A 23,124-nucleotide genomic window follows, 5' to 3' on the forward strand; every position below is an offset into this window, starting at 1 on the left:
AGTAAAAGCTGCCATTTCTCCAAATTATTTTCTACATTTACTTGAGTTGTTTCATTTCTAGAAACGATTTCAGTTGTTCCGGTGAAAAGAAATTATATTTAGTTTGACCTAATTTAACTACACATTTAGCCGGATATGCCAAAAAGAAAGATCCCCCAATATCCAATGTCTTTTGTTTCAAACCAAGAAACGCCTTTCTTTTCTGTTGTTTGTTTTGTCACGTCTGGATACATCCAGACTTTAGATCCACAAAATTGAGCTTTGGAATTCCGAAAGTAAAGTCTTAAGATATTATTATAATCTTGCTCAGAAACCAAAGAAACTATTAACGTAGCTCTATCCAATACTATTTCCATAGATTGTTCCAATATTTCAGAGATATTTTGTAAGTCAGGCATATTCTGTTCAATACCTTGTAATTCCCCCTTTGGTTTAGGAATAAAATAAATCTTATTTATTGGAGGAATAGAGTCTAGGGGAATTTTTAGTATCTGTCAGATATCTTCGTAGTGTATCAATCGGGGTTACCCCTGTTAACTTGGGAAAATTCAAAAGACGGAGATTAAGCCTTCTGTTATAGTTCTCTAACTGTTCATTTTTCCTCCTCATTTCCATATTATCTTTAAGAGCCACATCTTTATAATCCTTAAGTGAATCCACTTCTTTCCTCAAAGTTGTCACTTGCTTTGTTAAATCTTCTTTTACAGAATCAACGGTTAATTTTAAACCCTCAAACTTGGCATTTAGATTTATAACGTCACCTGAAGTTTTCTGCAGTGTAGTATTCATCCGGTCCAACATCACCCAAAGCGTTTCCAGTGTCACCTCCGGGCTTTTTACTGAGGGAAACAGAGTTCCATCAGCTTTCAGAGCCGTTTGTTGCGGTCCTGGGTCCTCGCTGGTTGCCCCTTCCGATACACTTCCGGAATCAGCGGGGTTTCCCTCCAGGGCCGCAGTCGACGCTGGACACGGAGGGATCATCGAAGTAGGTGGTGGCGAAAGGGAGGCTTCCTCTCCCGGCGGGGGACTCGGTTCTCCGAGAACCCCGCTATGGGATCTTCTTCCCTCTGAGATTTGGAGAAACCGGGGAAGTATCGTTCCAGAGACGCTTGGGCCGGGGAAGGCGTCAAGGTAGGCTGAGGAACATTCCTTAACGCTCCCTTCCTTTTAGAGTGAGGCATTATCACACAAAGGTAAAGTTAAATTTCCCCAAAACGCTCGGAGCTCTCTACCAACCCATCGGTTTGGCAGCCTTCTTGACACGCCCCCCGCCGGAATGCCCGTGTTCCGAAAGGAGGTGTTTAGTGAAGCATGGGTTTTTGCTCACAGTTGTCTCTAACTTTCATAAATCCTGAAAGTCTTCCACATTGCTGGCTTGTGAGGGTCTGGAAGGTTTTCAAGAATTTGTGTACCGAGCAGACACTGTGTCCCTAGAAGGCACAGATTCCCAATGTCTTAGGGTTTTAGCAGTAAAGGCTGAATCAGTGCCAGGCACTGAACATGGGGAGGTGGCCCAGTTTCTTAAGGGGGTTGTTCATTTGTGATCTCCAGTGTGCCAAGCTTTTTCTTTCTGGGACTTGAGTTTCTCTGGCGCGCATCGATCAAGGACCTTTATGCTCAAGGTGGTTGACCTTGTAGTGAATACTTTGGCTCAATCTTTTTAGGACCTGTACCTCATCCCTTTTGGGGATTCGGTTTCCATCCACACCTCCTTCTGGCCAAGGTGGTTTTGCCGTTCTAGGTCTGTGTGGCACCTCTGTTCCTTACCTCACTGTGACTGCACCTCTCACCCCCCCCCCCTTCCCTAGTCTGTGTGTTGCCTGCATGCCTTACCTCACTGTGACTGCACTTCTTCCCCCCCCCCCCCCCCAAAAAAACTGGGTGCTGTCTAAGTGCCTTATCTGTGATTCACAGATGAGGCAGGCAGGCAGCACACAGTCTGGGGATGTTAGGACCCTTGGGGGGGGGGGGGGGGGACTTCAGGGATAGAAGGGGGAAGAGGGGACCAAGGAGTAGTTGGTTCCTGCCTTTTGCTATACAAGTAAGTTAACTAACGTGAACGCACCCAGGCAGGCAGTTGCAGCAGCAGAGTGAACAAATGGCTTCAGGCTGGCTGCAGGAAGGCAGCTGTGGCAAAAGAGGGTTAGTGTGCAAGGGGCACGCGCTGATATCCAGCATGTGCCCCAATAGCAGTTCTGCTTATTTGGAAAGCAACCAATCAGAGGCTTCGCTATATGAGAGAGAGTGTCTGTAGGGATAGTGAAGTACAAAAAATAGCGCCATGTCAGAAGCAGTTGGAGCAAAAAAAAAAGAGGCAAGTTGGAAACAGGAGGTTAATTTCATTGACCATGGTTAATGTTTATTATGATTAATAAAAATTTGCATTTGTTGTGATTTAACATGCAGCCTTGCTTAAACACATAGTTAAGCTCTGGAACTTTTGCTGGAAAATATAGTAAAAGCAGTTAGTATAGCTGGGTTTAACAAAGGGCTGCTAAATTCGTGGAAGAAAAGTCCATAAACTGTTAAGGTGAACCTGGGGAAAGCCATTGCATATCCCTGGGGAGCAAGTTACATGAATCTTGCTACTTTTGGGGGGGATCCTGCCATGGACATCCCCTAGTGACATGGATTGTCAGTTTGAGATTGGATGCTTGGGCTAGATGAACATTTTGGTCTGACTGAGTATGCAATTATTTTCTCTGTGCCTTCTGTGATCCCTGTGGTTCCTGTCAGTGCGTTTTCTCCTTTGCTATATGATCTGTCACAGTGAGGTCTCTCATGGTTGGTGCACAACAGCTTTTGAAATTGTGCCTGCTTTCTCCTTTTCAGTTTTTCTGTCTATTTCTATAATGCTACTAGACATATACAGCACTTAACACAAAATGGCAAGCTCTGGTCAGGCAAAGACTGATTCTTATATGCTCATTCAAGACAGACAAACTGGACAAATAAGGGATTAGGTAATTACACTTCTTGTGGGTTTTGAGCAGGTGAATAAGGACATGTTCTCTCTTGCTTTTTGCATATAACAATCTCTCGTTACATCATCACTCAGATATTGAACAGAACTAAAGGAGCTAGTTTGACAAAGGGTTGGTGGGGAGGGCTATAGACTGATTAAGTGCTGTATTCTGCTTTTTCTTTCCTGATTTGGAGATGGTTTTTTATATTGACTAACCAAGCCAAAATGTTTTGGCAAGGACACGGGAGTATTCATAACTGAAACACCTACTCCAGTCTGCGTGGTCCTTGAGATAGGGTTTGCTTGATGATTGCTTTCAAGTGAATGATTGCAATACATAGCAAGCAAATAGTTGTGTGACTGGATTTTCTAAAACTGTTTGAATGCCAAAGGTCATTATATTGTCATTCATACCTTGATATCTGTATCTGATCCTGGGTGTTCATACTTGGCCAGCTTTATGTAAAACAGGAGAAATCCTAGCCAGTAGAGCTGATATTAAGCAGTAGAATGTGTTTAGCCAAGGAATGTAGGCTTTTAGAATATGTTCTGCACATTTTTCTGCCCTTTTTATGTTACTGGCAAATGCATACTGTCATTGTTATGACCTATCCTTTACAGAATTTCCTCGTCTAGTTATGCAGTAGTACAGGAATGGTAGATATATAGTGGCATTTCACTTAGGATTATTCTTGTTTTTCAGTTTTGATCATGTTGCTTCAGCCATCTGGCTAATAGAGCAAATGCAAGCCCAGTTGCTTATGGTCAGTTACCGAAGGGTTTCCTAATATTACATCTGGCCTTTGGTTATCCTCAAGATTTTTCACTAAATTAAAATAGCAGTGCAAGAAACTTTTCAATTTGATGTTTGATATTCCTGAGGAGATACTAGTATATGTGTGTGTTGTAAACTTCTGGTCTGTTTCTATGTTTTAAAGATGTTAAATTTGCCAGGGACAAGCTGCCTTAGCTTCCAGAATTGGCGCCAGCTGCTACCCCACTCAGGAGGTGCTGCTGCTGTTGGTCCGTATCTAGGGTAAAGCTCCTGATGCTGTTCTCTCATGGCTACTGGCCCAGGGTGGGAGGGGGTTGTCAGCACTCTTAATAATGATAGATTGGGAAAGCTGATGGGGATAGAGGAGAAGGGGTATGGGGATCATTTTTAACCATCATTCTCCTGCCATGTAGGAGAACATTTTTAAAAAAGGGTGCTGTGATGGCCTTTCATGCTTCTTTCCATGCCAAGGTGAAGGCATGGCAGGACATGGCATGGGTTCAATATGAAAATCCTTAGGGGCTTGGGGAAGTGTTCACCATTTTCTTTCAGTATGAACAGAAATGAAATGTGGGACAAAGCCAAACACGAAAGAGATTGGACACTTCATGCGAAAAGAGATTGTTAGGCATATGCTTGGTGAGGTTTACACACAGCACAAAGGTGGAGGATTGGCAATGTGATGGATCAGTGCAATAACTATGGACGTCTGTCAACAGTTAGCTACCTGACTGAAGACAGAACACAGCTCGAGGCATCTATCCATAAGGGTGCCAACATCAACTCAATGACATGTAACAACACAAGAGCCAAGAAACAATTCTTGTGGAAGAATCTCTAGATAGTCTTGTCTGGGGAAACATTCCTAAAAGGGCTAGTTTTGCACATACCATGTCAGGAAAGAGCAGAGGAATAGGTGACGTGCTAAAGCAAGCAGGAGAATGCAAGTAACAAAGTTGATTTAAAAAACATCTATAAATGGTGCAGTATGAATGCTTCAGTCGTAATGCCAGTTATGATTTTTATTATGCTTTTTTTTTTTATAGAATGCTCTAACTAACTTTGGGAAGAATGAGATGTTAACAAGAAAAAAATATCTTTTAGATTATTCTTTAGGTCATAGGATCAGGGTCCACCAGAGTATGCAGTTAAGATTCTGCCATTTTTAGCCAATTGAGGCTATTATTATGCCTCTGGGGTAAGCCTAAGTTCTTGCCCTTTCTTATTCCTCCATTTCTACCTAGCTTATTGCTTACATTTACCCATTTCTTTCTAATGCACCATCTTGGCAATAAGAGCCCCTGATGTAGACTTGCTGCTCAACCATGAAATGTTAGATATTTTTAAGATTCTTTACTGAATATTTGTAGATGAGAAGTATTTGGACTGGATTGTTTTAAAGGGCCGTCTTAGATTATAGTTAATAAACTTGTTTCTTGCATACTCCTGCTGGTGTCAATTATTCACCTGTGTCGTTACCCCCCCCCCCCCCCCCCCCCCCCCCTTGCTGTTTGATGTGCACTGGAATTTGCCTTTCTGGTTTCCTTTGCACTTGACATGACAGGAATTTGAAATTTGCTCCTAACAGTATGTATACTATATGATCTCATTAGCAGATTGCTAGTGCCTGTCTTAACACTTCCATTGTTCTGGAGAGAGCTGCCCTCTAGAGTTCATAGGAAACAGAATGCTGCCTTTTTTTTTTTTTTTAAGTTACAGATATGTTGCTTACAAAGATGTTAATAACTTGTGCACATTAGTGCCAGTTATGGTACAAAGAACAGCCCATTAGTAACCCTGAAGAGCCTGGCATTTAGCTCAGAAGATCCTTAATGGTAAGGATAGTCTGCAATTTCAGTAAAGACTGTGGCATTGCAATGCTGGATGCTGGGTTAAAAAATGGCTCTACCTAGTTTAGCTTTATTTCCCTTATTGGGAAATAAAGCTATTTGAGTTATAAATAATAATAATAAAAAATACTGCAATAGCACACCCAGTAGAGAGCAGTGGTATGATGGAGATGCCAGAGCCCTGGGCCAAAGTTGGCCTGAGTGGGGAAGCAGGTCTGCACATGTCTGCCATGTGGCTGGACATTCCTGCTGGCAGATGCAGTAAAGTCTGCAAGAGCTAGCAGCTTAGCACAGCTGCTGGCTCGGTCTGCCCTTCCTGCAATAGGCCGTTTCTGACTTTGGAACGGCCCAGGGGGGACAATCTGAGCCTACTGCCACTTTTTGAACTGTCAAGACCCTTGCCATTTTGAAGTGTCAAGACCCTACCTGTTTCTTCTGCTGTCTTAATGGAGCAGGAGAGCTTGCAGCCCCCATTGGGGTTTGAAGGGGTGGGGTTATATGTGCCCCATCCCAGGTCTACCCAATTGGGCTGCGGGCTCTTTTTGGCTCCAGAGCTTAACACAAATGGTTAAGCAAGCTCTGCAAGCAGAAGCTGGGCCCTTAAGGGCCTGTAAGCTTCTGGCCGGGACCTCATTCCAGGGACCAAGTGCCACAGGAGGTGGGGGGCTTCTGATGCCCTAATGGTTTTATGTAGATCCTAGAGCTAGGAGTGTCCAACCTCAGCCCCCACCAAGTTGGGTTTTCAGGATTGCCCCATTGAATATACAGGAGATCTATTTGCATACAATAGAAGCAGTGCAAGCAAATATATCTCTTGCATATTCATTGGGGAAATCCTGAAAACCTGACTGGATTGTGGCCCTCGCGCATTGAGGTTGGACAACCCTGCACTAGAGGATAGTAGGATGTCTGAAAACCCCAGTCCCCTTCAAATTCTGATTTTTGATGATGAGGATTCTCCAAGGAAGAAGAGCGTTCCCATATGATTTGGTTGTTCCATCAGGAGGAGTGTTCTTGATTTCCTTCTATAGGATTGGGTGGTAAAGCTATAAGCCTAGAAATGCTTTGTGAGTTACTGACTCCAAGTTTTCGGACATGCCTGCAGCTCTTGGGCTCCATAGCTGCGACCTTGGAGGTGGTGCCTTGGGTGCAAGCGCACATGCAATATCTATAGCCAGCCCTGTTGTCCAGGTTTGTAGGATTTCAAGCACAATTTGCCTCTGCCAGGACACAAGCCAGTCTGGACTGGTGGGGTAGTGCAGTCCCCACCCCCTGTGGGGGTAGAGGGGAGGTCTAGCTTGAAGCTTTCACTGGGTGGTGGTGAACATCGATGTATGTCTCCTCTGCTGGGGAGCACATTGCTTGGACCATATGACCCAGGGGACCTGGTCCTAACTGGAGTCATTGTGGTCAATCCCAATCAGGCGGTATGCCTGGCTTTGATGGAGTTTCTTCCTCTGCTTCAGGGAAAGGCAGTCTGAGTGATGAGACAATGCCATGGCGGTGGCTTAAATAAGCAAGGTGGCATCCGGAGCCAGGCAGTAGCATTGGAAACTGCAAGTCTCTGCCTGTGGGCAGAGAGACATCTGCAGACTGTGTCAACAGTGCATCAAGGGAGTATGTCCAAGCAAACTTCCTCAGCCGCTCCCATTGGATCCCAGGGAGTGGGAGCTGGGGCTTTGAGGCCTTTCAGCTCATTCAGAGTTTTATTTTATTTATTTATTCATACATACTTGTATCCCACAGTTATTCAAAGACGAGTTTCAGTTCAATGTGGCTTGCATTTAACAGTTGTTAGAGATTACTACTACTACTACTTAACATTTATAAAGCGCTACTAGGGTTACGCAGCGCTGTACAATTTAACATGGAAGGACAGTCCCTGCTCGAAGAGCTTACAATCTAAAAGACAAATGTACAGTTAATCTGATAGGTCAGACAGATTGGGGCAACCTATATGTTCGAAAGGTTAGGTTCCGAATGCAGCATTGAAGAGGTGAGCTTTAAGCAAGGATTTGAAGATGGGTAGGGAGGGGGCTTGGCGTAGGGATTGGGGAAGGTTGTTCCAGGCATAGGGTGAGGCAAGGCAAAATGAGCGGAGCCTGGAGTTGGCAGTGGTGGAGAAGGGTACTGAGAGGAGGGATTTGTCATGTGAGCGGAGGTTACGGGCAGGAACGTAGGGGGAGATGAGGGTAGAGAGGTAGTGAGGGGCAGCAGATTGAGTGCATTTGTAAGTAAGGAGGAGAAGCTTGAATTGTATGCGGTATCTGATCGGAAGCCAGTGAAGTGACTTGAGGAGAGGGGTGATATGAGTATATCGGTTCTGGCGGAATATAAGACGTGCGGCAGAGTTCTGAATGGATTGAAGGGGGACTAGATGGCTGAGTGGGAGGCCAGTGAGGAGTAAGTTGCAGTAGTCGAGGCGAGAGGTAATGAGAGCGTGGACGAGAGATCGGGTGGTGTGCTCAGTGAGGAAAGGGCAAATTTTATTGATGTTGAAAAGGAAGAAGCGACAGGTTTTGGCAGTCTGCTGGATATGCGCAGAGAAGGAGAGGGAGGAGTCAAAGATGATTTCGAGGTTGCGGGAGGATGAGGGTGTTATCAACTGAGAGAGAGTGGAGGAAGAGGAGAAGTGGGTTTAGGTGGAAAGACGAGGAGCTCGGTCTTGGACATGTTCAGCTTCAGGTGGCGGTTGGACATCCAGGCAGCAATGTCGGATAGGCAGGCCGATACCTTGGCCTGGGTCTCTGCGGTGATGTCTGGTGTGGAGAGATAGAGCTGGGTGTCATCAGCATAGAGATGATACTGGAAGCCATGAGATGAGATCAGTGAGCCTAGGGAAGAGATGTAGATAGAGAAGAGAAGGGGTCCAAGGACAGATCCCTGGGGAACTCCAACAGATAGCGGGATGGGAGTGGAGGAAGATCCATGAGAGTGTACCCTGAATGTGCGGTGGGAGAGATAGGAGGAGAACCAGGAGAGGACAGAGCCCTGGAACCCAAATGAGGCCAGTGTGGCGAGAAGTAAATCGTGATTGACAGTGTCAAAAGCGGCAGAAAGATCGAGGAGGATGAGGATGGAGTAGTGGCCTTTGGATTTGGCCAGGAGCAGGTCATTGCAGACTTTAGAGAGTGCTGTTTCTGTTGAGTGGAGAGGGCGGAAACCGGACTGGAGTGGGTTGAGGATGGCATGAGGAGAGAAAATCAAGACAGCGGCTGTGAACGGCGCGCTCAAGTATTTTGGAGAGGAAGGGTAGGAGAGAGATGGGGCGATAGTTGGTTGGGCAGGTAGGGTCAAGTGATGGTTTTTTGGGGAGAGGTGTGACTACGGCGTGCTTGAAGGTGTCAGGGACAGTTGCAGTGGAGAGAGAGAGGTTAAGGATGCAACAGGTTGACAGTATGGGCGATGGTGTTAAGTAGGTTGGTGGGGATGGGATCAGAGGAGCAGGTGGTGCATTTTGAGGAGGAAAGAAGGCGGAAGGTTTCATCCTCGGTGATCTCAGGAAAGGAGGAGAAGGAGGCCTGGGTTGGTTGGTTGAGGGAGAGGGTTAATGGGTGAAGAGGGGGGGATGGGGGGTGATGGCTTGGTGGTGAACTCAAGGTTGATCTTTTGCACCTTGTACGATGCTGTGTTTTACAGTGGTTGTCAAATGTGTATGGAACAGTCATTTATGTTAGCTACTGGTGTTTTTGACCTGATGGCCATGTGCTCCAGTGCCAAGTCGAAACATTTTTTCAGCTGCCAGAGGGAGGCAGTTTTGCAGGGTATAGATGCCTTGGTTCAACTATGGACGGTGGAGAGGCCCCTGTATGCCTTCCCTCCGATAGGCCATCTCTTGCACATGATAGTGCATCATCCTCATCTTGTCCTTCTGGTGGCTCAGGTTTGGCCACATTGACCAAGATGCTTCCTCTTCCTAGACGATGTGGTCATCTTTGTAAAGGTCCAGTGGAGATGGAGGATATGGATCCCTTCTGGTTTATGGGTTGGCCCTTGAAACGAGGCACTTAACGAGGCATGGTTTTTCGCTTATGGTTGTTTCCATCTTGCTGAAGTCTTCCATGTCTCTTGCTTATGGAAGGTTTTCAAAGATGGATGCTTTCTCTGTGGGAGGCACAGGTTCCCAATATTTTGTGGGTTTTGCAGCAGATTCTGGATCAGGGCCTGGTGCTGAGATGCACTTTAATCATGGCCCTTATGGTCAAGGCGGTTTCCTTGTAGTGATCCCTTCAGCTCAAACTTGGAGTTGCAGGTGGTGTCTTGTTGGAATTTGTATCTTTTTTTTTTTTTTGGAGGTCTCGGTGTCCATTAGCATGGTTTCCTCCTTTCTGCCCAAGGTGGTTTCTCTGTTTCATGCAAAACAGGAAGTCTGCTTGTCCTCCGTTCAGAAGGAGGGTTCCGATCCTTCGGATCAGAAGCTAGACAAGCTGGATGTCTGGAGGATGTTGCTCCTCTACTTGAAGTAGACCAGTGAATTTTGTCTGTTCTGTCATCTCTTCATTCTGTTCATGGTCCATGTAAAAGCCGGCAGCCTCAAAGGCCAGTATTGTGAGGTGGATCAAGGCAGCCATAGTTAGCCTATGTTTGTAGAAATTGACCAGTTCCTCAGTTTGAAAGCCCACTCTAGGGCTCAGCGACTTCATGGGGAAGAGGTCCAGAAGGTCACCCCAGAGGAGATTTATAGAGCAGTGATGTGGTCATCACTGCATTCTTTTGTGAAGCATTAAAGGGAGCTTCATTTTCCCTAGCCCTGTATTTCTGCTTGGGCATATCTCACTTGTTCAGAACAGTGCAGCTAGACACTGCACTGTGAAATTTCTTACTTTTAGTTGGCTTCAGCGTTCTGAAGTTTGTCCTCGGAAGACTAAGCTGCACTGTTCTGAAGTTTGCATTCAGCAGACTAAAGCCTAGGGCTTTGTGGTGCTCTGTTCTTTACAGTTAAAAATAAATTAAAATAAAATCAGATGAATCAACTAAGCAAACCTTGAATATGCAGGGTAGCAAGTGCCATTCTGATGTTATGCTCGCTTGGTGATCATTTCAGCTGCAGTAGTTGATGAGGCATGGGTGTGCATTACAAAGGGACCTTCTGCTTTGGCAGATACATACTGGCAATTTCCTTGAGCACCAGCAGGTTAAACCGGTGAGTATACTGGAAAGGACTAGTTTTTTGTTTTTGTTTTTTTTTTCCCTGTCCATATATTAGTTGTCATTTTGTTCTTTTTGTTTTCTCCTCTCCATGTATTGGTAGGAGGAAATAACACCCTCTTTTTCAGAAATGTGTAGCCAACTAAAGAAAATTATCAGGTAAGATGTAGTTTTGACACCAAGGTTATTCTCTCATTTTAATAACTATAGTCTCATGACTGCCTGTACTCTATCGTGGGTCCAGATTGGCAGACACCCCCCCCCCCCCCCCCCCCCCCCCATATACCAGATGAAGTCTAAGGAAAAAGCTCCTTTTCCCTACTGGATAGACCACGTTTCTGTGCACCCTTAAGTTACACAGGCCCATTCAGAGTCTGTGGGAGCATGGTGAGTCTCTTAAGCAAATTGCCAGCCTTATTTCTTTCCCCCCCCCCCCCCCCCCCCATCCATGATTTTGATAATTAAAAGCAATTGACAACACATAAATACCCTATAAATGCATTTTTAAATTGTGCTGATTATTCCTTGTTTATGTGGTTATCAGAACCTTCTTTGACTAAAGCTGCTGTCCTAGGTGACTGCCTAGTCTTTAGGTGATTCCCACTTCCCTGTGGCATATTGTTCCGTTTGATATCTACACCCATACTCTTTGCTCTGCACTGTTGACTGAGTGGCCCTAGAAAGTCACACTCTCCCTGTACTTAAGTTTTGTTATAAAACTGGATAGGTCTTTAATCTTGATGAGTCTTTATGCATTTCAGATAGAAAAAATAAAAAGCATAGCTCCCCAAATGTGGTTATATGTACTGTACGTTGCTGAAATATTAAGCAGTAAAATTGCTTTGGGAAGTTACATAGCTAAAACATGCACTATAACTCTATCCACTGCAGTCCACTGGGCAACACAATAATAATGAGTGATTTCAATTACCCCGATATTGACTGGGTAAATGTAACATCGGGGCACGCTAGGGAGGTAAAATTCCTTGATGAAATCAAGGATTGCTTTATGGAGCAGATGGTACGGGAGCAGATGAGAGAAGGAAAAATTCTAGACCTAGTCCTTAGTGGAGCGCATGATCTGGTGCAGAAGGTAATGGTGCTGGGGCCGCTTGATAACAGTGATCATAATATGATTGGATTTGATATTAGCTTTGAAGTAAGTATACATAGGAAATCAAATACATTAGCGTTTAACTTTAAAAAAGGAGACTATGATAATATGAGGAAAACAGTGAAAATAAAACTTAGAGGAGTGGCTGCGAGGGTCAAAAATTTACATCAGGCGTGGATGCTGTTCAGAAACACTATCCTGGAAGCCCAGGCCAAATATATTCCGTGTATTAAAGGAGGATGGAAGACCAAACAGCCGGCGTGGTTAAAAAGTGAGTTGAAGGAAGCTATTAGAGGTAAAAGAAAATCCTTTAGAAAATGGAAGAACTGAAAATAATAAGAAACAGCATAAGGAATGTCAAGTCAAATGCAAGCACTGATAAGGAAGGCTAAGAGGGACTTCAAAAAAAGGATTGCGTTGGAGGCAAAAACACACAGTAAAATTTTTAAGGTATATTAAAAGCAGGAAGCCGTCAAAATAATCGGTTGGACCGCTAGATGACCAAGGAGTAAAAGGGGCGATTAGGGAAGACGAAGCATTAGTGGAGAGATTAAATGAATTCTTTGCTTCGATCTTCACCGAGGAAGATCTGGGTGGGATACTGGTGCCAGAAATGTTTATTGAAGCTGACGAGTCGGAGAAACTTAATGAATTCTCTGTAAACCTGAAGGATGTAATGTGGCAGTTCTACAAACTGAAGAGTAGCAAATCTGGACCAGATGGTATTCATTCCAGAGTACTGATAGAACTGAAAAATGAGCTTGCCGGAGGTATTGTTAGAAATATGTAATTTATCCTTAAAATTGAGCATGGTACAGGAAGATTGGAGGGTGGCCAATGTAACGCCGATTTTTAAAAAAGGTTCCAGAGGAGATCTGGGAAATTATAGATCGGTGAGTCTGATGTCGGTGCCGGGCAAAATGGTAGAGACTATTATTAAGAACAGAATTACAGAGCATATTCAAAAGCATGGATTAATGAGACAAAGTCAACATGGATTTAGTGAAGGGAAATGTTGCCTCACCAATCTACTACATTTCTTTGAAGGGGTGAAAAAACATGTGGATAAAGGTGAGCTGGTTGATATTGTGTATCTGGATTTTCAGAAGATGTTTGACAAAGTACCTCATGAAAGACTCCAGAGGAAATTGGAGAGTCATGGGATAGGAGGTAGTGTTCTATTGTGGATTAAAAACTGATTAAAAGATAGAAAACAGAGAGTAGGGTTAAATGTTCAGTATTCTCAATGGAGAAGAGTAGTTAGTGGGGTTCCCCAAGGGTCTGTGCTGGGGCCGCTGGTTTTTAACATATTTATAAATGACCTAGAGATGTGAGTAACTAGTGAGGTAATTAAATTTGCTGATGACACAAAGTTATTCAGTCGTTAAATCGCAGGAGGATTGTGAAAAATTATAAGAGGACCTTACGAGACTGGGGGACTAAATGGCAGATGACGTTTAATGTGAGCAAGTGCAAAGTGATGCATGTTGGAACCCGAATTATAGCTACGTCATGCAAGGTTCCACGTTAGGAGTCATGGACAAAGAAAGGGATCTAGGTGTCGATATGTTGAAACCTTCTGCTCAGTGTGCTGCTGCGGCTAAGAAAGCAAATAGAATGTTAGGTATTATTAGGAAATGAATGGAAAACAAAAATGAAGATTATAATGCCTTTGTATCGCTCCATGGTGCAACCACACCTTGAATATTGTGCTCAATCCTGGTCGCCGCATCTCAAAAAAAGATATAGTGGAATTAGAAAAGGTGCAGAGAAGGGTGACGAAAATGATAAAGGGGATGGGACGACTTCCCTATGAGGAAAGGCTAAAGCGGGTAGGGCTCTTCAGCTTGGAAAAAAGGCGGCTGAGGGGAGATATGATAGAGGTCTATAAAATGAGTGGAGTGGAATGGATAGATGTGAAGCATCTGTTTACGCTTTCCAAAAATACTAGGACTAGGAGGCATGCGATGAAGCTGCAATCTAGTAAACTTAAAACGAATCGGAGAAAATCTTTCTTCACTCAATGTGTAATTATACTCTGGAATTCGTTGCCAGAGAATGTGGTAAAGGCGGTTAGCTTAGCGGAGTTTTAAAAAATTTTGAACGGCTTTCTAAAGAAAAAGTCCATAGACCATTATTAAATGGACTTGGGGAAAATCCACTATTTCTGGGATAAGCAGTATAAAATGTTTTTGTACTTTTTTGGGATCTTTCCACTATTTGTGACCTGGATTGGCCGCTGTTGGAAACAGGATGCTGGGCTTGATGGACCTTTGATCTTACCCAGTATGGCAATACTTATGTACTGTAAACCTTATAGAATGGACGAGGGGCCATGGGTCATGCTGCTTTCACAACCAATAAGAATCTGTGGTAATCTTAATTTCAGTGTCCTGTCATCCAGAATACCTTGACACCCTTCATTATATTTCAAGAAAAGGAAAAAGACCTCTGGAACAGACAACACATGTAGAATATAAAAAGGTATGGGGTGCATTAGTCAAATTAGTCAATTGGCCAGTGCCTTCACTGGAGCGAAAATATTTTTAAGTCAAGAAGAGATCTTAAACTGAACAGTCACTTTTTTTTATATGCAAAATTGTAACTAATCATAGAAATTGCATATCACTTTTCTCTGTTTGCTTTAGCAGTAGCCACATACCCTCCCTCTTTGGGCAAGAGAATCCACTTGAGTATTTATTTGTAGTCATCCAACTTAAAAGTATCAATACTGAGTTCATTTAGCAAAACAGAGCATGGAGAATGGTTTCTGCATTTTACAGATACAATCTCTTAGAAAAACACTGTTATTTAATGTGGGGAAGAAATTGCTGGAAACTAAGTGAGAAGAAAAATAAATTCTCTAACATTTAAAGAAAACAAGAGAATTTGCCAAATTGATTCTGTTTACTTGACTGGAAGTCATAAACTTCCGAAGTTCTGCATTCAGTCAATAAGAAAAACCCTCACAGTACTCTTTCGGCTTCTAGCAGGCACCGCCACTGAGAGTTTCTCAGCCTGGCACTTCCCAGCAGGCTATAAACAGAGGACAGTAGCCAGGAGTAAATAACTCCTATTTTCCCTTCAGAGAAAAAATGGTTTAAACAATCGTGAGAGCAGCACAGCTCCTGGTTCACAGGAAGTGCTGACTGTGTGTCACTACTAGTCAGAGGGCTGTGTGAGGTCACAAGTTTTACTATGGTGAAAAAACACAACTCTGTCCTGTCACACACAGGAGGCTGTCACAAAATATTAAAACAAAGCAATTTGATATTAATCTCACAAAGAATATTTGTAGAAAACAAAAAGGCATGTGAATTAGAAACAAAATTAAAAGCAGGATCTTTTTTTTTAACCTTATATGAAAAACAAACGTACTCCCATGAGAATATGCTACTTGTTATGTGATTGAATAATTTTTCAGAAACAAGCAGTATTCAATTTATTTTATTTATTGCATTTGTATCCCACATTATCCCACCTATTGTTATCTCTAGCAAGAGATTTTTGCAGTCCGTGAAGTGGACTACACTTATCTTCCCACCTCCATCACTAGTTGTTCCCCCAGGAATAACATTTAGATTGTATCAAATGCCATTCATGAGAGCCCCAAAGCTACTAGTGAGATCTAGTCATTCTCAGGTATTTTGCCACCCTTACTACCATGATGGCTCCCATGGAGTCTCATAGCTTTTTAAGAATTAAAAAAAAAATTATGGAGGTGGTAATTTAACAAACTACTACTAATGTTTTTGAAATAACACAGCACAACACTGAAGGCAACAGGATTCTGTTTATGAAAGTATACCTTCCTACGTGATGCTTTGTATAAATTTTCTCATTTTTCCTTTTGGGGAAAAATGTGAACACTAGACTTCAAGCATTGAGATGAGATCCACCCAGCGTTTTCCTATGTTGCGATCTTGAATCTGATCTATGAGGACCTTCAGGCAATATCTGGTAGTGCAGCAAAACAATTAAGCCACAGAGCAGCCAAACTGCAATCCCCCTGATTCTGCCACTTCCATCACTATAGGAAAGCTGCTCCTGAAGTAATATTGAGGTCAGGTGCCCACTATCGCAATACTCTGCAGTATTATCTTTTAATTATACCAAATGCAAGTAACTGGCACAGAGTAACGGTACTCGTTCATGTTTCAAAACTCTAAAAATCCTATTCCCTTTTTTTTCACAAAAAGGAAGGACTTTCCAACCAGTCAACTTTTTATAGAAGTAAACCTTTTTATTAATTGTGGCAGGGGAGAGAAGCTGTGAAGTCAGGCGACCCTCAGGTAGAGGAATGCTGGCTTCGGCCTAACCCCTGGTAAGCCTTTCCTTTTCTTGGCTGAGAGGGGCCCAGCCCTACCACCGGCTGCCTTCCAGGTGCTGTGGAGGACTTGCAGCTGCTCATCTGCATATCCTTACATCCTTCTCTGGGGTGACTCCCAGGTCCACTCCGATCCACTCAGGGCCTCCGCTTCTAGGTGCCGCACTCTGGGGCATTCTGTCTTTACAATTACTTTCTCCCAGTTACTATTTATGGCTCCAGTACACATTTTCTTCTTGGTACTGTCCCTTCCTAATGTGTTTCTCCTTCTGAAACCACTGTACACTGCAGGAACATGTTGTCCATCCTCTGTATTCATCATCTCACCATCTCTTTTTTCCTCTTCCTTTTTCTCAGCTCTCAACATTTCCTTCCTTCCATTCATCCATCTCTTTTCTATCTGTACATCTCGCCTTCGTCACTGTCGTCATACCTCTCCTACTCTTCTCCGTACGCTCTTGCTCCTTCTGCTCTCCGCTGGGGACATTAATCCCAATCCTGGTCCTCCACATCAGCTCTCATCCTTTTTGTGCAGGTCACATCGTGATGTCTCCAATCTAATTTCTGTTCCTCTCCTCTCCCCTTCTTCTCTGCCTTTATCTTGCGCTCTGTGGAATGCCCGCTCTGTCTGTAACAAACTTTCCTACATCCATGACCTCTTTATCTCTCATACTCTCCATCTGCTTGCCCTAACTGAAACTTGGCTTTTACCCTGAAGACTCTGCTTCAGTCGCGGCCCTATGCCATGGAGGTTCTTTTCTCTCATACTCCTCGCCCGGTTGGCCGCGGAGGTGGTGTCAGGCTACTACTTTCACCCTCTTGTAGATTTCGACCTCTTCTTCCACCTCAGTCTCACAGTTTTTCTTCCTTCATTTTGTCCATTTTTGCCTTTTCATCTTTTGCAGGGACTTTTCATTTTCTTTGAGTATAATCTTTGTTGCCCCATAAGTCTTCTAGTTCTTCATTGTTAGTACACAATGTGACAAAACAATTTTTGAGGCTGTGTAAATTCTTGTGGCATATTTTTAAGATCATATCTTGCCTCGCTCATGATAAACTTGCTCTTTTTCAGCTTTAGTTTGAGTTTGCATACTGGTAGTTGATCTAAATCAGTTAAGTAGCCTAATAGCACAGATTCTACACACTAAAGCAGACCCACCAATAGCACTTTCAGGATACTGCTTTTTAATCTAATCTAATACTTATAGACCGCTTTCTCTCCCCAAGTGTCCAAAGCAGTTTACAATGAAATACTAAACTACAATTACATACATGAAAATAATATAAAAATTGACCCCAATTCAAAAACTGTTGGAAAAGAAAAAATAAGTTAAGATTTCTATGAAAAGCATAAGAGGTCGGTTTCTTCACTGGTAAAGGAAGCTCATTCCAGATCGCAACATCTGTATATGAAAAAGACATTGCCAATATCTTTACGCTGAACACTCGTAGATGGAAATACTAACAGATAGGAATTTTCTGACCTGGAAGCTTTTCTGACTGAAGGAAATACCGAGTCAAACCTTTTGGAACCAAACTGTGTAAAATTTTAAACACAACGCAGGCCAATTTAAACAAGATTCAGACTTTAATAGGAAGCCAGTGAACAGAAACCAACAATGGAGAAATATGATCAGACCTTTTCTCTCCAAAAGTAAATGTAACAGCCATATTTTGTAAAAGTTGTCATCTTTTCCTGAGATTATCTGAAATCCCAGAATATAAGAGTACTCCAACTAAGATATAACCAAAGCCTGGACCAACATTGCAAATTGGCTTTCAAGGAAGGAAGGATGAATAGTCTTTTTTGTTTTTTCTTTTTTGTTTTTAAAGTAAACTTCATATATAATTTGTTGATTTTACTACTACTACCCATCATTTCTAAAGCACTACTAGACGTATGCAGCGCTGTACACCTGAACATGAAGAGACAGTCCCTGCTCAACAGAGCTTACAATCTAATTAGGACAGACAAACAGGACAAATGAGACAAGGGAATATTAAAGTGAAGATGGTGATAAAATAAGGGTTCTGAACAAATGAATAAGGGTTAGGAGTTTAAAAGCAGCATCAAAAAGGTGGGTTTTTAGCTTAGATTTGAAGACTGCCAGAGATGGAGCTTGATGTACTGGCTCAGGAAGTCTATTCCAGGCATAGGGTGCAACAAGATAAAAGGAATGGAGTCTGGAGTTAGCGGTGGAGGAGAAGGGTGCAGGTAAGAGAGATTTACCCAGTGAACAGAGTTCCCAGGGAGGAGTGGAGAGGTACTGAGGAGCTGCAGAGTGAATGCACTTGTAAGTCAATAAGAGGAGTTTGAACTGTATGCGGAAACTGATAGGAAGCCAGTGAAGTGACTTGAGGAGAGGGCTAATATGAGCATAACGACACTGGCGGAATATAAGTCGTGCGGTAGAATTTTGAACAGATTGAAGAGGATAGAGATGGCTAAGTGGGAGACCTGTGAGAAGCAAGTTGCAATAGTCTAAGCGAGAGGTGATAAGAATGTGGATAAGGGTTCTGGTAGTGTGCTCAGAAAGGAAAGGGCGAATTTTGCTGATATTATAGAGAAAGAAACGACAGGTTTTAGCAGTCTGCTGAATATGTGCAGAGAAGGAGAGGGAGGAGTCGAAGATGACCCCAAGGTTACGAGCTGATGAGACAGGAAGGATGAGAGTGTTATCCACAGAAATAGAGAATGGGGGAGGAGGAGAGGTTGGTTTAGGGGGAAAGATAAGAAGCTCTGTCTTGGTCATATTTAGTTTCAGATGGCGCTGAGACATCCAGGCAGCAATGTCAGACAGGCTGATACTGGCTGAGATTTCTGGTGTGGAGAGGTAGATCTGGGGGGAGTCAGCATAAAGATGATACTGAAAACCATGGGATGAGATCAGAGTACCAAGGGAAGAAGTATAGATGGAGAAAAGAAGAGGTCCCAGGACAGATCCCTGAGGTACACCAAATGTTCTTGCTCTACATGGTTTCCTGCTTTCGGAGTGCTTCAGGGCTCATCTTTGTCCCCAGTTTTATTCAGTAGGTTTTTTTGTTTGTTTTTTTTTGTTCTCTTGGTGAATTACTTATATCACTGAATTTAACTTATTTGCACTGATGATATTCAAATTATTTTCCCTTTGATCACTGCAGTACATGGTTTATTTGATTGTTACTGTTTTTCGAGGATATCCAGTTGGATGTCTAGACATATTCTTAAATTAAATGCTGACAAGACAAATTTGCTCTTACCTCCCAGAATCTAAATGGCAGATCAATTAAGCTTCTACTGGCGGTTTGAAGTTTAGAAGGCTGGCTTGACTCAGGGTTGAAAGGAGATTGTCAAATCAAACAAGTAACTTGTTTGTGTTCTGTAAGCTGAGGCTTATATGTCAGTTGCGGTCTTATTTTTCTTTGGGCGATATTAAAAATCGTTCATGCTTTTATTTTCTAAAATAGACTATTGTAATTAATTGTATGTTTTTTGTTTTTAGAAAGACCATCTAGGATTCAGTTATTACAAAATACTACATGAGTGTCTCTCTATAAATCCAGATTTTTATTTTTATTTTTATTTTTTTTTTTACATTTGTACCCTGCGCTTTCCCACTCATGGCAGGCTCAATGCAGCAGGCAATGGAGGGTTAAGTGACGCCCAGAGTCACAAGGAGCTGCCTGTGCCGGGAATTGAACTCAGTTCCTCAGTTCCCCAAGACCAAAGTCCACCACCCTAACCACTAGGCCACTCCTCCACAGAATTACACCATCCTTGCAATTTCTGCATTGGCTTCCAGTATCCACTAGGGTAGAGTTTAAAATCTTTTGTCTGGCCTTTAAAATTTTATATGGATGCTGCCCTCGATGGTTTCTTTGCAGATGAGTTGTCAATCTAGCAGATAAATAAGCTTTCTTTGAGACTTTCTTCCTCAGAAAATAAAAATCCTCTTTAATTTTTCAGTAGTTTCATTACGAAACTCATTGCGAATAAAACTCTATAAACTATATAGTCCTGGTTATTTAGATGTATAGGGGCTCATTTTCAAAGCACTTAGATTTACAACATTCCACAGGTTACTATATAACTTTGTAAGTCTATGGGTCCTGTTTACTAAGCCGCGCTAGAGGTGCGTTATTATTTTTAGTGTGCACTGTGTAGATGTCCATAATATTCCGATGGGCATCTACATGGTTAGCACATGCTAAAAATGCTATTGCACCTTAGTAAACAGAACCCTAAGTGCTTTAAAAATATGCCTCTTTGTCTTCTAGGTAGTTTACTTTGTGGTGTATTTTCAAAGCGCTTAGACTTACAATGTTCCATAGGTTTCTATGTAAATTTGTGTGCTTTGAAAATGAGCCTCTTTTTGTCTAATCTAAATAAAGTCAAGCTGTCATGTCTTGCAACTATTTTAACTGCTTTATAATCCCCTGGCAGCCCCAGATACAGTGAATTGTTGTAGTCTATCCAGTTAGTTGAGTGAATAATCAGAGCCAAATTAGCTTGCCTAAGTGAGGTTGCAGCTGACAATGTTATGTTACTGCTTTAAAAATAAGAATGGGTTACTGTTTAGATTCCTAGTTTATACCTAAATTTATAACAAAACTTTTTACCTACTTGCATTTGTAAAAGGATGTTCAGTAGATTATTTTTCCTGACTTCAAAGGTTGTAGTTTTGTCAGAATGGAAAAATAGCTGTCCTTTTCACTCAGTGCTTTTCAACCCAGTCCTCAGGGCATACCCAACCAATCAGGTTTTTAGGATATCCACAATGAATATGCATGCAATAAACTTTCTTATTCAAGAAATATGTACTTCAGTTAGATTTCTGCTTGTCACCAAAATAACTATTATAATTCTCCAGAGGAATGTTCTGATTTCTGTATCCCTTAGGATACTTGTAAACCGCTTAGAACTGAAGAGGCATTAGTGGGATATAATCCCCCAATGTAATGTAATAATTTGCATGCGCTGCCTCTTTGGCATGCGAATCTAACTGGCTTGGGTGTACCTTCAAGGCTGCTCTGAGCCAGTGAAACCAGTGCTTCTCAACCCAAAGACTTTAATTTAGTTATGAGTGTTGCCTGACACATCCATAAATTTGTGAGGTGCCGTGTATAGATTGAATAATACAGGGGGATAGTATAGACTGCTGCAGTACTTGTACTATAGATTTCAATTCTTGTCTGGCCTAGGCGCTAAAGGAATAATTCTCTGCAGGTCACCTAAAGTTAGGTGCTAGGATGTGTACAAAGCACATGTTCTATATCAGCAATTGTGTGTATAATTGCCATTATAAAATGCTAGCACAAGTCTGCAATACACAACTAACATTAGGCACAAGCAGGTAAGCTAGCTCAGTGGCTGGTGTAACTGATAATTCTTTTCTGCTCTACTGCCAAAAGCAGCAGTAGAGAGAAGAGAAGCAGCATCAAGTGTGTGTGTGTGTGTGTGGGGGGGGGGGGGGGGGGGTGGGGGGGGGGGGGGTTGACAAGGAGATGCCACCACTAATGCTTTTTTTCTGTTTTTCACTACTGGTGGTGTGTTTTTTTTTTGGGGGGGGGGGGTCTCTCCACCCTCCAGAACATACTAATGTCTCCCTCCTCTTGACCTTCATGCTTTTTCTCTAATCTTTAACCATGCTCTGGTGTATATTTCTACCCCCCCCCCCCCCCTTATGTGATATCCCCCCTTCCCTCAAGCATTTACCTTGGGAGCACAGAGGTGGCTGCATAACTTTCTCTCTCCTCCTGCCCTCAAATAAAAGGCAGTACTAGAAGAAGGAAATTACAGGTGGAGAGGGACTAGACTAGAGTGCGATTTGGGACACTGGCTAGAAGAGTATGATCTTATGGGCCCGTGTCATGGAATCACAGGCATTATGCCTCAGTTCTACTGAAAAATAAAGGGTTCCCTCCCCCTTGTCTCTGACCAGTGATCCCTTTTTTTCTATTGACCAGTGGTCCAATCTCATTTAACAAAAAACAGTTCTGTATTTCCCGCTCCAGCCCCTCCCCTCCCAGGCAGAGTGGAGAGTTGAGCAGAGACACAAATTTCACAGGTCCCTACCAGAATCTTAACCCATACCCACCTGCACCCATAAGTAATTCCTTCAGTACCCCACCAAGACTTTTCCTTCAGATTCTAGAGTGTATAAACACAAAAAAAAAAAACCAAACCAAAAACCTCTTAATTGAAAGTAATTAAGTCTATGCAGATTGAAAGGATAGAGAAAAATATATTATTCTTAATCCAGTCCCTTATTTTCTGTCTTTGCCAAGGCTTATAAAAGGGAACAAAGATGTTGGTATGGGAATTATTCGATTTATTTCTTATACTGTGTTTTTAAAAAGTGATACATTAACCATTTTTCTCCCCCTTCTTGTTTTAGGTCTTCCTGAGCAGTACTACAGTCTCACTTGGTTTCTTAGCCCTATCCTGGGCCTGATCTCCACCCCACTGATCGGTTCTGCAAGCGACCGCTGTACACTGAGCTGGGGGCGACGGCGACCTTTCATTCTTGCTCTCTGTGTTGGGGTTCTGTTTGGAGTTGCACTTTTCCTTAATGGCTCAGTTATAGGTAAATGAGGGGTCTTTTTTTTTTTTTTTTTTTTTTTTTTTCTTCCCTCCACCTCTTTCTTTGTGCACCAAGGCTTGTTTTATTATCTTAATGTCATTGTTGCTAATACAGTGGGTGAATTGGCACTAATTTAAATGTTGAGATCAGAGTCTTCTGTCTGAAGTGGCCATGCCTACCATGGGGAAAGGGACATAATGATAGTTTCAGATGTCTGATATCAATGTTTTAGGTTAGAGAAATGCCTATTAAACTGAACTGTGACACAGCAAACCACCTCTGGTCAGTCAGATAAAACTTGTGGCTGGCATAATTGCACTGTGATCATTATAGGCAGAAACAAACAGCAGAGGTGGCTCAGAGAAACCAATCATAGGTTCGC

The 23,124-nt window shown here is 42.7% G+C and overlaps 1 protein-coding gene across 3 annotated transcripts in view; it reads left to right on the plus strand.

Annotated features, from left to right (window-relative positions):
- SLC45A4 (solute carrier family 45 member 4) overlaps positions 1–23,124 on the plus strand; it is a 166,241-nt gene that overhangs the window by 119,358 nt on the left and 23,759 nt on the right. For all 3 annotated transcript variants that reach the window (XM_030219634.1, XM_030219625.1, XM_030219644.1), the window contains one exon: positions 22,557–22,745. In XM_030219634.1, the coding sequence (XP_030075494.1) occupies positions 22,557–22,745 (189 nt within the window). The remainder of the gene's footprint in view (positions 1–22,556; positions 22,746–23,124) is intronic.

The sequence above is a fragment of the Microcaecilia unicolor genome, chromosome 1 (genome assembly GCF_901765095.1).
Source record: "Microcaecilia unicolor chromosome 1, aMicUni1.1, whole genome shotgun sequence".
NCBI lineage: Eukaryota > Metazoa > Chordata > Amphibia > Gymnophiona > Siphonopidae > Microcaecilia > Microcaecilia unicolor.